The sequence below is a fragment of the Moschus berezovskii genome, chromosome 17, assembly GCF_049115385.1.
Source record: "Moschus berezovskii isolate FMDL1 chromosome 17, NW_MosBer_1.0, whole genome shotgun sequence".
Classification (NCBI taxonomy): domain Eukaryota; kingdom Metazoa; phylum Chordata; class Mammalia; order Artiodactyla; family Moschidae; genus Moschus; species Moschus berezovskii.
The window spans coordinates 39956497-39974849 of NC_142476.1; the positions used below are offsets into that span (position 1 = coordinate 39956497).

Here is an 18353-nt window from a genome sequence, read left to right on the forward strand (position 1 = left end):
GTCCCAGCCCCAGAATCAAAGACCTTTTTACTTACACTACTTTTGCCAACTGTTCAGCTCAGTCGGCAGTGAACACCTACTGTGACACTCAGCTGAGTGCCTGGCACAGATAGCAACTGGCTAGTGAATGTTTAACAACCAGCTCTCTGAAAAATGTGAAGGATGCGCACGTATAGCATAAGGTTTAATGATATCAAGAATGTGTAGCACCTTCTTTCCAAATAACGAGAAATACAGTACTCTTTCCTGTAAATTCCACACCGCCAGCTGAGTCTCACAGATTGCTTTCATTGACTTTCGTTGAATTCTTGTATCCATGGCCAATTTCTTGTTGTAACTGATGAATGAAAGTTCCTAACCTGAGCACTGGTGGATATTTGGGGGTATTTTGGATATATTTGCTTTTATGAGTGATACAAGTAAAAAAGAAAGACGCTGGAACTTCACACATTCATCGGTGACCTGACTTTTTTTTTTTTTTTTTCTGCATCAGATAGTACTTTTCAAGTACTAGAGGAATGGCCCCTCAATTTTTTGTGCTACTTATAATGGCTGAGACACAACATGCTTTTTTATCATCTGCACTGTTAAGATTTTCCCCATTACCTTCTTAAGTCTAGGCAGTCAGCAAAACAAACAAAAAAATCAAGCTCTATGTAAACCACTATTATTAAACCTATTCATAAAAGTTTTGGGCTTCCCAGGTGGCACTCAGTTCAGTTCAGTTCAGTCGCTCAGTTGTGTCCGACTCTGCGACCCCATGAACCGCAGCATGCCAGGCCTCCCTGTCTACCACCAACTCCCAGAGTCCACCCAAACCCATGTCCATTGAGTCGGTGATGCCATCCAACCATCTTATCCTCTGTTGTCCCCTTCTCCTCCTGCCTTCAATCTTTCCCAGCTCTTCACATCAGGTGGCCAAAGTATTGGAGTTTCAGCTTCAACATCAGTCCTTCCAATGAACACCCAGGACTGATCTCCTTTAGGATGGACTGGAGGGGTAAATAACCCTCCTGCCAGTGCAGGAGACATAAGAGATATGAGTTCGATCACTGGGTTGGGATGATCCCCTGGAGGAGGGCATGGCAACCCACTCCAGTGTTCTTGCCTGGAAAATCCCATGAACAGAGGAGCCAGACAGGTTACAGTCATGGGATTGCAAAGAGTCAGACACAACTGAGGGTCTGGGCACATACACATAGGTTACTTACCACAATTTTGAAAATAAAAAGCAACTTCTCTCTCTCCCTGTCTGGGCTCCACTCCTTCATGCTGGCAGCACTCTTAAGTCCAACCAGGGCACTCCAGAGCCTGGTGTCCAGCCAAGTTTTCTTGGGTCTGCTTAGCTCTGATTGGATCACTTGCCCCACCCGTGCACCAATCAGTGCACCAAGGAGTGTGATTGGCTGATGGCTGAGCCCCACCCACAGCAATGGACTCAGACTGGGAGAGACTCCTGAAATTTCCAAAGGGCCGAGTGGATTCTGGCCTGTTCTCACTTGAGGCATGAGATATGACCACTCCTTTTAGCACCCTGGCAGTTAGTGGGCAGGGAGGCAAGTCTACCTGAGCATCCCAGCATGAAAGGAAATTCTTCCACCACTACCTGTGGTCTCTAGATTTGTTTTCTAGCTAGCAGAGGATAAAACACACTTGAATTTACCCCTTCCCACCTTCAGCGCATTCATTTGATAAAACTTTATTAAATCAGTGGGAAAAATGATAGGAATGATTGAGGTGAGACAGCCCCAGAGAAGAGGAAGGGAGAGGCTAGATGGGGAAGCCAACACAGGCAGGAGCAGGGCATCTCAGCTTCTCAAAGGAGAGAAAAGAAGAGAGCTTAGGCGGAGACAGAGGTGCCCACAGTGGAGAGAAATCTTAATCTACATGTAAGGTAGCGGAGTTCTGGAACACCACCAAGTCCATTCCTGAAACAGGTTTCAGTGGGGCCCAGAGGCTGGCTGTTAGTCGCTCAGCCTTGTCCAGCTCTGTGACCCCATGGACTGTAACTGGCCACCCTCCTCTGTCCATAGAATTCTCCAGGCAAGAATACTGGAGTGGGGAGTCATTCCCTTCTCCAGGGTATCTTCCCAACCCAGTGATGGAACCCGAATCTTCCACATTGCAGACGGAGTCTTTACCTTCCGAGCCACCAAGGAATCCCAGGGCCAGTGTCATTATAAATGCTGGAGCAGGGACTTCCTGGTGGTCCACTGGTTAAGAATTCACCTTGCAATGCAGGAGACTTAGGGAACTAAGATTCCACATGCTGCGGGGCAACCAAGCCTGAGCGCCACACATAGAGAGCCCACGCGCCACAACTAGAGGGTCCACTCGCAACAACAACAAAAGATGTCGCATGACACAGCAAAGGCCCGATGCAGCCCCCCCCAAAAAATGCTGGGCCATTGCTCCGACAATTGGAGTTTTAATTTCCTCGAACACTGCTCACACTGACTCCAAAAAAAGCCTTTGGGGGAATTCACCGGATTCTTGACTTGGCTGGGAAAAGCTGTAGCTTTTCCTGGTTTTTCCTGTAGCTTTTCCAAAACTGATTTGGGAGCCCAAGCGAGTGGAGAAACTTCCTCTTGAACACAGTCCAGCTGGAGTTATAGGAAGTTCTGTCTGCCAGTGCTCCTATTTCGGAAGCCTTCTGTCCTGTTTCTCATTATGTGTCCCTGTCTGGGGAAAGAGACACGTGACCCCACACAGGCGGCAAACCTTTAAACTTAGCTTCTTACTTGAAAAGTGTGTGGTTTTTTTCTTCCAAGAGTCTAGGGAGAGGGGTGGGGATGGGTGATAAGAAAGGAGAGAGAAACAGAGAGGGAGAGAGCTCATCAGACCCCAATCCCACCACCCCCTCCAGCATCACCTGAGCTTGTTCAGTTCCTTAACCCAGCAGTCCCCCAACCTTTTGGTCACCAGGGACCAGTTCCATAGAAGACAATTTTACCATGGACCCAGGTGGCAGGGGTGTGGGCTGGGGGATGGTTTTGGGATGACTGAAGTGAGTTACATTTATTCTGCACTTTATTTCTATTATTATTACATCAGCCCCACCTCAGATCAACAGGCATTAGATCCCGGAGGTTGGGGACCCCTGCCTTAACCTCTCCAAGCCTCATTTGTAAACTGGGCATAAAGAGATCTCCTCCCCCTATTGTTAGGAAGATGAGTAAAGTACAATAAATGGTAGCACTCAACGACGTCATGTCTTAACCACTAGGCAAGGGGAGAAACCGCCACGACAGCATCAAGCCAAGACAAAGCCAGGTGTCAGCACCTCTCTCAGCATTTGCTTCTCCCGGTTTAGATAGATCTTGATGTGCTCTCTGTTGAAAGTAGCTACAAACGTCTTCTGCTGGGGTCCCTTGATAGATATTTATGGAGTATCTGCCAAGAATAGGGTGTGGTGGGTGTTGAGGGTCACAGGCTAATGAGCCAGCCGGGGTGCCTGCCACCCCAGAGCTCCTGGCTTTGGGGGACAGATGTGGTATGGAAAGAAAGCAGGCCATGGGGTCCTGGAGAGCTGGGCTTGAATCTCGGAGATTTGTTAATTCATTCTTTCAACCAGTACTTTTTAGAACAATATTTATGGTTACATTGCGTCTTCATTGCTGTCCGCGGGCTTTCTCTAGTTATGGTGCGTGGGGGCTACTCTCTAGTTGCCTTGTGTGGGCTTCTTATTGCAGTGGCTTCTGTTGTTGCAAGGCATGGACTCTAGACATACAGGCTTCATTAGTTGTGGTTCGAGAGCTCTAGAGCATGGGCTCAGTAGTTGTGGAGCACGGGCTTAGTTGCCCTGCAGCATGTGGGATCTTCCCAGACCAGGGATTGAACCCGTGGCCCCTGTGTTGGCAAGCAGATTCTTAATGGCTGAGCCACTAGGGAAGTCCTCAGCCAATGTTTGAGGGCCTACTCTGTACGCGCCAAGGGTTTATTCTAGATGCTGAGGATACAGTGTTGAGCAAGATGGACAAAATGCTCTTATGTCTTAGAGATGGCATTCTACCAGCTCAGCCGCTCACTACCAAATCTTCGATCTTGGGAAGGTCACTAGGTCTTACTCAGCCTCAGGCTCATCACAGTGTTAGGTGTGTTAAGTGAGGTAATGGATGCAGATCTCTTGGCAGGGTGTTTGGCATGAAGGCTGCACCCAACAAATGGTGGTGCAGGGATGTGCAGTGTGGCCCATGTGGGGATCACCATCCCAGACTTGGGGAGAGTCTGGGAAGGCTTCCTGGAGGAAGTGACTTATATGATGAAACCTAGGACAGCAGTCACGTCGCTGGGACAGAAGGGTGGAGACCACCCCAGCTGCTCGTAACCTCCCTGACCCTCTTGTCTGCCCCTGCAGGTCTCCTTCCCATGGGCGACGGGCCCAGCACCTTGGCCCAGGCCACAGCCATCTCGGGCCACACAGCAACCGCACCAGTCACCCTCGCCACCGCAGGTCCCCTTCCACCCGGGTGTCCGGCCGGTGCCAGTGCAGAGGAGCTGGTCCCAGGGCTTCCCCAGGCCCACCGTGGTCCCGCCTGCCTCTCACAAGCGGCCCATGAGTGCCAGCGGGAAGATGTTCTCCTTTATGGTGGACGGCACTGCCCACAGGGTTCCCATCATCAAACAAGGTACTCAGGGGTGCTTCCGTGGCGGCTTCGGGGAGGGGCTCATGGACAGGAGGATGGGGCTCAGTTTTTCCTTAATTTCTCCAATTCTAAAGTGGAACATTATCAATTGTGAAAAAAACAGTTGGGATAAACAGAAAACAGTGAAAGACCTCACTCATCCTTACCGTCCAGATTGCCCTCTGTTGACTTTTTGATACAAATCCCTCCAGATTTTGTGCCCATCCACACATATCAGTCAGTACCTCTGCCATGAATGTGTGTGTGCACGCGCGCGTGTGTGTGTGTACATATACATGAATATATATGAATATGTATCAGAATCTATATTTATAGATTTGACAGAAATATGGGTAACTGAAATCCCTCTTGCCTTCGGAGGATTTAAATATTTTATTACCATTTTGCAAGTTAGAGGAGACAGAAGCTTATGGAAAAAATTACTTCTCTAGAGGTGATTCATTCAATCTAATCTCACCTGATGCTTTTTGGTGAAATTTAAGGCTGGTTATCTCGAGTAACTGTCACTCGCAGCTTGGTCACTTTGGGGACACAAAGCCATCAGGGATTCGTTTCCCCCTCCTCCGCCCCAGAAGGCTCCATGGCATTTGGGGAGGAGACTTCCTGTCTGTCACCATCCTCTCGGCCTCACCAGCCTCACTGGCAGAGTAGCTCGGTCGACTTCGTCCCTGGCATGATTCCCACATTTCTTCTGTGGCCGCTGTCAAGAGGGTCCAATTCTCTGTCCTCCGGGTCCCAGCCCCAGACACCTCTGAGTCCCCAGATCTCTCAGTGGCTCCACAGCCTCCCTTGGTCTCCATCAGGACCACTCACCTGGTCACCTCACTCGGTCATTCAAGTAATAGTTATTAGGCCACTCTGAAGGTAGCACGTTATCTCAGTGGATTGTTCACACTTGGTTACAGGTCAGTTCAGTTCAGTTGCTCAGTTGTGTCTGACTCTTTGCCACCCCATGGACCGCAGCACGCCAGGCCTCCCTGTCCATCACCAACTCCCAGAGTTTGCTCAAACTCACGTGCATCAAGTCGGTAATGCCATCCAGCCATCTCATCCTCTGTCGTCCCTTTCTCCTCCTGCCCTCAATCTTTCAGAGCATCAGGGTCTTTTCCAATGAGTCAGTTCTTCGCATCAGGTAGCCATAAGTATTGAAGTTTCAGCTTCAGCATCTGTCCTTCCAGTGTATATTCAGGACTGATTTCCTTTCAGATTGACTGGTTTGATCTCCTTGCTGAGCAAGGGACTCTCAAGAGTCTTCTCCAACACCACAGTTCAAAAGCATCAATTCTTTAGCCCTCAGCTTTCTTTATAGTCCAACTTTCACATCCATACATGACTGCTGGAAAAACCATAGCTTTGACAATATGCACTTTTGCCAGCAAAGTAATGTCCCTACTTTTTAATATGCTGTCTAGGTTGGTCACAGCTTTTCTTCCAAGGACCAAGCGTATTTTAATTTCATGGCTGCAGGCACCATCTGCAGTGATTTTGGAGAAAATAAAGTCTCTCAATGTTTCCATTGTTCCCTGGATGGAAACACTGGGACCAGATGCCATGATCTTAGTTTTCTGAATGTTGAGCTTCAAGCCAACCTTTCACTCTCCTCATTCCCTTTCATCAAGAGGCTCTTTAGTTCTTCTTCACTTTCTGCCATAAGGTTGGTGTCATCTGAGTATTTGAGGTTATTAATGTTTCTCCTGGCAATCTTGATTCAGCTTGTGCTTCATCAAGCCCAGTATTTCACATGATGTACTCTGTATATCTGAGGTTATTGATATTTCTCCCAGCAATCTTGATTCCAGCTTGTGCTTCTTCCAGCCTAGCGTACAGTGGAAACAGTGTCAGACTTTATTTTTGGGGGCTCCAAAATCACTGTAGATGATGACTGCAGCCATGAAATTAAAAGATGCTTGCTCCTTGGAAGAAAAGTTTTGACCAACCTAGGTAGTATATTAAAAAGCAGAGACATTACTTTGCCAACCAAGGTCCATCTAGTCAAGGCTATGGTTTTTCCTGTGGTCATATATGGATGTGAGAGTTGGACCATAAAGAAAGTTGAGTGCCAAAGAATTGATGCTTTTGAACTGTGGTGTTGGAGAAGACTCTTGAGAGTCCCTTGGACAGTAAGGAGATCCAACCAGTCCATCCTAAAGGAAATCAATCCTGAATATTCATTGGAAGGACTGATGCTGAAGCTGGAACTCCAATACTTTGGCCACCTGATGCAAAGAACTGACTCATTTGAAAATATCCTGATGCTGGGAAAGATTGAAGGTGGGGGAAGGGGATGACAGAGGATGAGATGGTTGGATGGCATCACTGACTCAATGAACATGAGTTTGAGTAAACTCCAGGAGTTGGTGATGGACAGGGAGGCCTGGCATGCTGCAATCCATGTGGTAGCGAAGAGTCAGACATGACTGAGAGACTGAACTGAACTGAACTGGGAATATCCCCTGGAGAAGGGAAAAGCTACCCACTCCAGTATTCTGGTCTAGAGAATTCCATGGACTGTATAGTCTATGGGGTCACAAAGAGTCAGACACAACTGAGCAACTTTCACTTTCACTGTGCATATAAGTTAAATAAGCAGGGTGACAATATACAGCCTTGATGTACTCTTTTCCCAATTTAGAACCTGTCCATTGTTCCATGTCCATTTCTAACTTCTACTTCTTGACCTGCGTACAGATTTCTCAGGAGGCAGGTAAGGTGGTCTGGTATTCCCGTCTCTTTAAGAATTTTCCACAGTTTGTTGTGATACACGGTCAAAGACTTTGGTGTAGTCAGTAAAGCAGAAGTGGATGTTTTTATGGAACTCTCTCACTTTTTTGATGATCCCACGGATGTTGACAATTTGATCTCTGGTTCCTCTGCCTTTTCTAAATCCAGCTTGAACATCTGGAAGTTCTTGGTTCATGTACTGTTGAAGCCTGGCTTGGAGAATTTTGAGCATTACTTTGCTAGTGTGTGAGATGAGTGCAATTGTGTGATAGTTCGAACATTCTTTGGCATTGCCTTTCTTTGGGATTGGAATGAAGACTGACCTTTTCCAGTCCTGTGGCCACTGCTGAGTTTTCCAAATTTCCTGGCATGTTGACTGCCGCACTTTCACAGCATAATCTTTTAGGATTTGAAATAGCTCAACTGGAATTCCATCACCTCCACTAGCTTTTCTTGTAGTGATACTTCCTAAGGCCCACTTGACTTCACTTTCCAGGATGTCTGGCTCTAGTCCAGTGATCATACTATCATGGTTATCTGGGTCATAAAGATGTTTTTTGTTAGTTTTTCTGTATGTTCTTGCCACCTCTTCTTAATGTCTTCTGCTTCTGTTAGAGCCATACCATTTCTGTCCTTTACTGTGCCCAGTTTTGCATGAAATGTTCCAGAACGCAAATAATAGTTATTATTCTGAAACATACAAACTAAGGAGCATATGAAACCTGTCTCTACAGTTTACATCATCACCCTCTAAGGAACACTCATTTACCTACCACCCAAGTTAAGAAATTACTCAGCCAGTTCTCCCTAACATTTTAATGTGAAAATTTTCAAACATACAGCAAAGTAAAAAGAATTTTAAAGAGAACAGCTCCCCTCCTAATTCTACTATTAACATATTTCTGTATTCTTTGTTACATTTCTGTCTATCGATCCTTCTGTTCATTTATTGCATGCTCAGTCACTAAGTTGTGTCTGACACTTTGCGTCTCCATGGACGGTAGCCCACCAGGCTCCTCTGTCCATGGGATTTCCCAGGCAAAAATACTGGAGTGGGTTGCCATTTCCTTCTCCAGGGTATCTTCCCATCCCAGGATTTGAACCTGGGTGTTCTGCATTGCCAGCAGATTCTTTACCACTGAACCACCAGGGAAGCCTTATTCATTCATTAGTCCATGTATTTTATGATGCATTTCAAAATAAACTGCACACATCTGTAGTCCTCCTCCTAAATATTTTAGCATATATACCATTAACTAGAATTCAGTGTTTTTTGTCTCTTTCATGTGAAATTAACATGTAATGTGTATTTGTTATCAATACCGCAGAAGAAATTCTCCCCAGAATTTGCAGCCTAAAGCAAGAAACAAGCGTGTTATCATATACGGTTTCTGTGGGTCAGGAATCTGGGAGCAGCTTAGCAGGTTGGCCGTGGCTCAGGTCCCTTTTAAGGCTGCATCAACTGAAGGCTTGACTGGGGCTGGAGGATCCACGTCTAAGATAGCGTGCTCACATAGCTGTGAGCAGGAGGCCTCACTTCCTCACCATGGGGATCTCCCCAGAGAGCAGTTCCAGTGTTCTCATGAGCATCAGTCTGCAGCTGGCTCCTCCTGAGCAAGTGATCCAGGAGAGCAAGGTGGAAATTGCAACATCTCTTGTGACTAAGCCTCAGGAGTCACTGTCACTGCTGCAGCATCCTATTGATTACACAGGGCGTCCCTCTCCAGGACGGGAGAAGACTGCATACGGGCTGAAGACCAGGAGGCAAGGATTATCGGCACTCATCTTGAAGGCTGGCTACTGAAGTCTGCCCTCTGGTCCTCAGTGATTCACCCTCCTCTGACCCTCTCCTGCGCCCCTCCCCCAATCTCACCTCATTACAGCATCAGCTCAAATTCCAGAATCTCATCTAAACCAAGTCCAGGCACAGATGAGGCTCGTGGCTGTAGTTCCTTAAGTTCGGTTCATCAAGTACTATTTCAGAAATCTGAAGACCAATGAACAAGATGTCTGTCCCTCACATACCTAACATACGATGGTGGGACAGACACAGCATAACTGCTCCATACCCTCCTCTAGTTAAAAAGGGAGAAAGATAGGAAACACACAGGCATCACTGGCCCAAAGCAATTCTGAAATCCAGCTGGGAAAATCTTAGCAGTTCCTTGATGGGGCCTCAGTCCAGCTCTTGCCCAGAAATGACATTCCAGGGCTTTTGGTTCTGCCCTCCAGTCTCTAAGTTCTGCCCTATGAATTGTCCTACCTTTCCCATGGAAGGTATCACGTGGTTGCAGCTGCATAGTTTTAGAGTCCGCTTCCTGCCTGCAGAAGCTTGTGAGTCCAGAAGCTTCTTTTTCTTCTGTGAGTCTCTGTCGGTCTGCGTTGCCAGTTCTTATTTGGGTTCATCCTATTAGGTGAAACCCATGTTGTTGTTCAGTCGCTCAGTTGTGTTCAACTCTTTGCAGCCCCGTGAACTGCAGCATTTCAGTCTTCCCTGTCCTTCATCTCCTGGAGCTTGCTCAAACTCATGTCCATTGAGTTGGTGATGCCATCCAATCATCTCATTCTTTGTAGTCCCCTTCTTCTCCTTTCTTCAATCTTTTCCAGCATCAGGGTCTTTTCCAATGAGTTGGTTCTTCCCATCAGGTGGCCAAAGTATTGGAGCTTCAGCATCAGTCCTTCCAATGAAAATTCAGGGTTGATTTCCTTTAGCATTTACTGGTTTAATCTCTTTGCAGTCCAAGGGACTCTAAAGAGTCTTCTGCAACACCGTAGTTCAAAAGCATCAGTTCTTCAGTGGTCATCCTTCTTTATGGTCTAACTCTCACATCCATACATGACTACTGGAAAAACCATAGCTTTGACTACATGGACTTTTGTCAGTGAAGTAATGTCTCTGCTTTTTATACATTATCTAGGTTTGTCATGGCTTTTCTTCCAAGGAGCAAGTGTCTTTTAATTTCATGGCTGCAGTCACCGTCTGCAGTGATTTTGGAGCTAAGAAAATAAAGTCTCTCACTGTTTCCATTGTTTCTCCATCTATTTGCCATGAAGTGATGGAACCATATGCCACAATCTTCGTTTTTTTGAATGTTCAGTTTTAAGCCAGCTTTTTCACTCTGCTCTTTCACCTTCTTCAAGATTCTCTTTAGTTCCTCTTTGCTTTCTGCCATTAGGGTGGTGTCACCTGCATATCTGAGGTTATTGATATTTCTCCCGGCAATCTTGATTCTAGCTTGTGCTTCATCCATCCCTGCATTTCTTATGATGTACTCTGCATATAAGTTAAATAAGCAGGGTGACAATGGGCAAAACCCATGCTCACAGGTTTTTTTTGACACAAGCCCTTCCACCTTGGGCTTCTGCCAACACTGCCTAAGCTTCTTAGAAGCCCGGTGCCTAGACCAAACATCCTCTGGGACACTGCCCTGAGTCTGTGTTCTTAACACAGGATTTTTACAGTCACTTCAGTGTCTTCTTTAGACTGTGTTTTCTTGAGAGCACCCTTGATTTGATCTTTGCCTGGAGTCTGTTTCTTGCGTGTCATTTGCCACCTGCACAGGCAGGAGATTTTCAAGCCCAGAGCATTGGGTCCTGATTGAACAGCCCTTTCTTTAACTGTCTCTACCCCTCACGTGGGCTTCCCAGGTGGCACTAGTGGTAAAGAAACCGCTGGCCAATGCAGGCAGTGCAAGAGACACGGGTTCAACCCCTGGGTCAGGAAGGTCCCCTGGAGTAGGAATGCAACCTCCTCCAGTATTTCTTGCCTGGAAAATTCCATGGACAGAGGAGCCTGGAGAGCTGCACTCCATGGGGCTGCAAGGAGACACGACTGAGTGACTGAGCACCCTTCACATCTCGCTGTAAATAAGCAGTAAGAAGTAACCAGGTGCGCCTTCCACAGCTCTTGCCTGGAGCTCTCTTTAGCTTGATCAGTCAGCTCGTCAGGAACATCTTCTCTTCCCACATGATGACAGGCAGTGTGTTATTAAAACTTCTGCCACCACCTAACAAGGATCCCTTGACCCCAGTAACATTTTCCCCACTTTCCTGGAAACCTCCCCTCACTCCCTCCTCAAAGGCCCTTGAACTCCTACTAACAAACTTTCTAACAGGCCTTCTCTAAGGCTCTCGGCAAAAGTCCTCCAGCTTCTGGCCACTGTTCCACCCCAAACCACTCCACCATTTTAGGGGTTTTGTTAAATTTTGCACCGATCCTGCTGCCAAAAATCAGTATTCACTACTCATTGCAGCCTGACAAGTTACTCCAGATGTAAGGGTCTAAAACAACAGTAAGGGGTGTCCCTATGGCTCAGTGGTGAAGAATCCTCCCGCTAAAGGAGGAGACACAGTTCTACCCGTGGTCTGGAAAGATCCCTCATGCCAAAGAACAACTAAGCTCGTGTACCACAACTACTGAGCCTGTGCTTTAGAGCCCACAAGCCGAAACAACTGAGCCCACAAGCCCTAGAGCCTGTGCTCTGCAGCAAGAAAAGCCACTGCAGTGAGAAGCCCACACACCACAGCTAAAGAGTAGCCCCCACTCCCTGCAACTAGAGAAAGCCCGAGCACAGCAATCAAGACCCAAAACAGCAAAATAAATAAGTATTTTTAAAATAAAACAACAGTAAGCATTTATTATCTCACAGTTTCTCTGAGTCAGGAATTTGGGACTGGCTGAGCTGGGTGATTTTGGCTTGGGGTTTCTCATGAGGTTGCTGTCATGGTCTCAGCTAGGGCTGTGGTCATCAGGAGGCCCTCCTGGGGCTGAAGGACCCATCTCTGTGACGGTTCCCTCCACGGCTTTTAGTACGAGGCCTCAGTTCTTCACCAGGTGGACCTGTCCATAGGCTGCTTGAGTGTCCTTTTGACACAGCTGCTGGCTCCTCCAGACAAGTGGTCTTGGACAGTAAGGCAGAAGCCACAGTGTCTTTTATGACCTAGTCTCCAGCCAACATAGGTCTAGTCAAAGTTATGGTTTGTACAGCTTGACTATGTACAGATGTGAGAGTTGGACCATGAAGAAGGCTGAGCGCCAAAGAATTGTGGTGCTGGAGAAGACTCTTGAGAGTCCCTTGGACAACAAGGAGATCATACCAGGCAATCCTAAAGGAAATCAACCCTGAATATTCATTGGAAGGACTGATTTGGAAAGGATTGAGAACAAGAGGAGAAGGGGGCGACAGAGGATAAGATGGTTGGATGGCATCACTGACTCAATGAACATGAGTTTGAACAAACTCCGGGAGATAGTGATAGACGGGGAAGCCTGGCATGCTGCAGTCCATGGGGTCGCAAAGAGTCAGACAAAACTGATCAACTAAGCAACAACTGTATTCAGTGGATTTTGCCATCAGTTTTTCCAATGCCATGTTGAAACTGGGGCTTCTCTAAGGTATGTACACTCCCCTGGAGAAGTGAACAATGAATCCTATGGCTTAGAGGCCTTCACATCTACCTGGGGCTCTATCCCCTCAGCCTCCCAGCCAGATCCCATCTGTTTCCGTACATTCACCCTGACTTCCCTGACACTTTGTCCTCTGGGAAGGGCTTTCAACTTCCCATGTGATGGAGAGCTCCTTCCTGTCTGGGCCTTTCTACTCCACTCTTCGGAGCACTCTATGCTCCGTCCCCTAGACTGGTTCTTGTTAGAAAACATCTATATTTGAGGTTTCTGAAAAGAGCCCGTCCCCTCTTAACAAAGCTGGGGTTTTCAAATAAAGTTGGTTTACTGTTAGACTGTTGCCTTGCTCTAGATTTGAAAAATCCTATTTGAAAACCCAAGGCCAAGGACTTATTTATCGTAGGCCAGGTCAGGGTTTCTCCATCTCGGCACGGTGACATTTGGGACCGGATAACTCCTTGTTGTGGGATCTGTCCTGTTCATTTTAGAACATTTGGCAGCATCCCTGGCTCCTTCCCACTTGATACCAGCAGCAACCCCACCACCACCCCACCCCCTGACCCTCCAACTGTGATACTCAGAAATTTCTCCAGTCTTTGCCAGAAGTCAAAACATCACTGTGCCTGGAGGTTAAATCACCCCATTCTAAGTTAATAGTCATCCTTCCTTTCCCACAAAGCGATAAAACCTCAGCTCCAAAAACCACCAAATCTTAATGGCAAGAGCTCATGGGAGGTGGAGAAGAATTACTAAGAACAGAAAATTCATTGGGCGAATTTTTTAAAATAGCATCCAATTTATATGTAATTTTTCTCCCAATAGTGGGATCCATGAACCTAACATTGGTAACCTGCTTTTTGAAATTCAATAATATATCATAAACGTCTTCCCACGTCAGTAAATTCACTGCATAGAAGTTAGGAGACATTGGGCTCAGAATCCAGCAAACCTGGGCTCATACCCACATACCAGCTGTGTGTCCTTGAGTAGGTGACTTGGCATCTCTGTACCTCATATCGCTCACTTATAAAATAGAAACAGGAATGTTGTTGTTCGGTCACTAAGTTGTGTCTGACTTTTTGCGACCCCATGGACTGTATCACGCCAGGCTTCCATGTCCTTCACTAAAGATGGAAATAGTAATGCCTATCTCACCAGGTTGTCATGAAGACAAAATCAGATCCTGCCTGTAAGTGCCAAGCACAGTACCTGATGCATACTGAACACTCAATAAATGTTAAAATTTTTAAAAACTAAATGTTGATTTACCCATGATTGTCATTTAACTTTTATTTCAGTTCAGTTCAGTTCAGTCGCTCAGTCGTCTCCAACTCTCCGCGACCCCATGAATCACAGCACGCCAGGCCTCCCTGTCCACCACCAACTCCCTGAGTTCACTCAAACTCATGTCCACAGAGTCGGTGATACCATCCAGCCATCTCATTCTCCGTCGTCCCCTTCTCCTCCCGCCCCCAACCTTTCCCAGCATCAGAGTCTTTTCCAGTGAGTCAATTCGTTGCATGAGGTGGCCAAAATATTGCAGTTTCAGCTTTAGAACTTACCATATGTAGCAACGTCTTGAAGACACAGTTAAGATATGTAACTTTATTCCGTGTTTTCCATGTCTGCTATAGATGTGTTATACTTTCATAATTTAAAAAAAAAAATTTAAAGAAAGAAATGACAAAAAAAAAAAATAGGACACTGTTAAGGTGCACACTTGCTGCCCCTTTGTAGACTGATGGTTATTGGATGAGCACCAGGACAGGCAAGCTTCCCTTGTGGCTCAGCTGGTAAAGAATCTGCCTGCGATGAGGGAGACCTGGGTTCATTCCCTGGGTTGGGAAGATCCCCTGGAGAAGGGAAAGGCTACCCACTCCAGTATTCTGGCCTGGAGAATGCCATGGATGTATCGTCCATGGAGTAGCAAAGAGTCAGACACGACTGAGAGACTTTCACACGCACACACCAGGACAGGCAGTGGGTTGTTAAAATACTGAAGTAACTCCCCTGCTGTTTGGCAAATAGCTCCTGCTGGGAACTTCTTAAAGTGCCTCTGTCCCTACCTCTGCCGTCCCACCCAATCCCCCAGCCCTCCTGGCCCTCCCTGGGGGTTCTCCCCACTAGGATCTCCGAAGGATCCATCAGGCAAGAGGGTCTGTTTTGAACTGAGTTAAATCGGTTTGGTCAGACATGTCCCTTGGGTCCTTTTTGATAATTAATATTAATAGGAACAAGGGAAACAGGAAGAGCTACGAAGATAGCTCAGTCCCACAGTTGTATACGACTCTGTGACCCCATGGACTGTAGCCCGTCAGGCCTCTCTGTCCATAGAATTTTCCAGGCAAGAATACTGAGTGGGTTGCCATTTCCTGCTCCAGTGTTGATAAATAATAGTAGCCTGCAAAGACATTTGGGGCAGGTGAGAGGAGGCTGCCCCAGCACCTCCCAGCTTGGGTGTAAGGAAAGCAAGTCTCAGAGCATGTTCTGCCCCCACAAAGACTTTCAGTGAACACAGCTTCTGCAGCAGAGGGATCCCGTCGTTCAACCTGTTCTGTAGGTTTGATGATATCCCCCTCTGACCATCACCTCGCAGGGTCTCAGAGCATCTTGAGTTACCCCTAGAGACAGCAGCAGATGCCAGAGCTTTAAGCCAAGACTGGACACTCGCCCCGTTAGGGTCAGACTCCAGGGCCTGCCCCGGGGCACAGCCCAGACAGTCCCTTCCTCCATTGGACCCCTGGGAGCTGGTTTCCAGCATTCAGCATGCCAAGTAACAGGCCACGCTGTTACCAGTAAGAACCTATTTCTGACCTTCGGGAGGCACAACTGCCTCTGGTCTATGGCCTGTCTAATGCAGTGCTGCCTGGCCACACCAGGACTGAGGACCGCAGATTCGGGATCTGACTGCCTCTAGCCTGAAAGTTAAACAACCTGCACGCGTATAGCACCAAGCACACTATGCTGAATATTGAAACTAAGGTGCAGGCCTGTGACAATCCTTGATGCATGACAGGGCCCGGAATTTGGCTGCATGTTATAGTCAAACCTGTACCAGGAGAGGATTTTTTTTTTTTTAATAGGCTGCATCCACTGGAGGTTCTAGGATCCACAGACATGTTTAAAAGCTTGGTAGGGTGGGAATCATTGACTCTGAAGTGCATAAATAAAAAATGCAGAAGCCAAATGAATAAATGATGGACTAAATGGCCACAAACGCGTCGGTGCATGCTTCATTCATCATTCATGTTAACACCCATTAAAGTTTCACCGCCTTTGAAAACAATTGGATCAGTTTCTCACTTCACGAGAAGATAAGAATGTGCAGTGACTGCCCAGAAACCAGAGAGTCGGTTGGAAATTTAAAATACGCTGCTTGGAGCCAAGTGATCTCACAAGCAGAATTAAGGAAATCTTTATGAAAGTTTCTACACCAAAAAAAAAAAAAATTATTCAGTCTTGATGTGAATTGTGTCTGATATGATTCAGAGTGAGATCCCCAAACATAATGCCACATCCCCCAAAAGTCATGTAAACAGCCCTTGTAATCATGGGATTAATAAGAAAACAGTTAGGAAAGCTTATATGTCTATCAAGGGGGTCCTAGTTAATACATCAGGTACAGTTGTACAGTGGAGCACAATGCTATCATTAAAAAGAACCTAGTACAGGGACCTCCCTGGTGGTCCAATGGTTAGGAACCTGCCTCCCAATGCAGCGGATGGGGGTTTGATCCCTGATCAGGGAACTAAGCTCCCACGTGGCGAGGGGCAGCTAAGCCTGCACACCACAAGTAGAAAGACCCTGTGCTCTGGAGCCCACCCACCACAACTGGAGAGAAGCCCGCTCACCCACACGTGGACCCAACGCAGCCAAAGATAAATACATATTTTTAAAAAGAACCAAGCACAGCTACAAATGCTGTTTGTTTGTTTTTTTTTAATATTGTTAAGTGAAAAGTAAGCTGGAGAAAAATCTCTGTTATGTAAATCCATTTTTGTTTTTGTTTGTTGGCTATGAGATCTTAGTTCCCAGGGATTGAACCCGAGCCTTTGGCAGGGAAAGCACAGAGTCCTAACCACTGGACAGCCAGGGAATTCCCCCATTTTTGTTTTTTGGTTTTTGTTCAAGATATGACTAGGGACTTCCCTGGTGGTCCAGTATTAAGACTTCACCTTCCAATGCAGGGGTTACGGGTTTGATCCCGGGTAACCTCATGTGACGACAGAGAATGAGATGGCTGGATGGCATCACCGACTCTGTGGACATGAGTTTGAGTGAACTCCGGGAGTTGGTGATGGACAGGGAGGCCTGGTGTGCTGTGATTCATGGGGTTGTGGAGAGTCGGACACGACTGAGAGACTGAACTGAACTGAACTGAACTGAACCGAACCTCATGCAATGAGTTGACTCACTGGAAAAGGGTCTGATGCTGGGAGGGATTGGGGGTGGGAGGAGAAGGGGACGACAGAGAATGAGATGGATGGATGGCATCACTGACTCTGTGGACATGAGTTTGAGTAAACTCTGGGTGTTGGTGATGGACAGGGAGGCCTGGCGTGCTGTGATTCATGGGTTCGCAGAGTCGGATACGACTGAGCGACTGAACTGAACTGAACTGAGGGGAGTTAAGATCCCATATGCCTCATGGCCAAAAAGCTGAAGCACAAAGCAGAAGCAGTATTGTAATGAGTTCAATAAAGGAAAACAGGTTAACCTCAAGAAAAATAAAAGATGTGACTTCAATTTAAAAAGTAGCTGGACTTCCCCGGTGTCATAGTAGATAAGTGCAGGGGACACAGGTTCAGTCCCTGGTCTGCGAAGATCCCACATGCTATGGAGCCACTGAGCCCATGGGCCACAGTGCTGATCCCCCAGGCTGCAGCTACTGAACCTGCGCTCCCTAGAGCCCGTGCTCTGCAACAGGAGAAACCACTGCATTGAGAAGCACATGCACCACACCTGGAGAGCAGCTCCCACTCACTGCAGTGGAGAAAAGCCCAGTAAATTCATTAAAAAATAAGCAGAGGGCCAGATTCGGCCCTAGGGCCATAGTTTGCCCACCCCTGCTCTACAGAGCCCTTTACAATAGAGACTGTTAGCGTCCCTATGTTATATATGTAGCTGAGAGAGATTAAATGACCTGCACAGGTCCTCAGCTCTTACGCGGCATAGAAATAAGTCTGGAAAGGGCTGCATCAAAGTGCATCAGCACAGCTAGCCCTGGGGAAGAGGAAAAGGCGGCTCTTCCCCTACCAGCATTCCTGTGATGGTGTCCTTGCACGAGCTTCATGAGTGTGAAGGTTAATCTGAAGATATCCTCTAAGATTTCGGGGAAACTTACAGTCTCCTCTGCGTTCTCTGTCGCCCGTGTGTGTTAGTGTGGACCAACGCCGTGGATCTGTCAGAACAACCAGTGGCCGAGGAAATTCCCGGGACAGGATCCGCCAGGGAGATGTTTGTGGATCATGACTTGGCCCAGCAGGAGAAGGTGAGGGATCTCGGGGAGGACAGAGCTGAAGTAGCAAGAGGGACCCACGGAGGGATGGCCACTGCCTCTTGCTCTCTGCAACTAGAAGTGC

The 18353-nt window shown here is 47.1% G+C and overlaps 1 protein-coding gene across 5 annotated transcripts in view; it reads left to right on the forward strand.

The window, feature by feature from the left end:
• FHAD1 (forkhead associated phosphopeptide binding domain 1) overlaps positions 1-18353 on the forward strand; it is a 164560-nt gene that overhangs the window by 45845 nt on the left and 100362 nt on the right. For all 5 annotated transcript variants that reach the window (XM_055419258.2, XM_055419260.2, XM_088845339.1 and 2 more), the window contains exons 4-5: positions 4358-4628; positions 18153-18262. In XM_055419258.2, coding sequence (XP_055275233.2) covers positions 4358-4628; positions 18153-18262 — 381 coding nt within the window. The remainder of the gene's footprint in view (positions 1-4357; positions 4629-18152; positions 18263-18353) is intronic.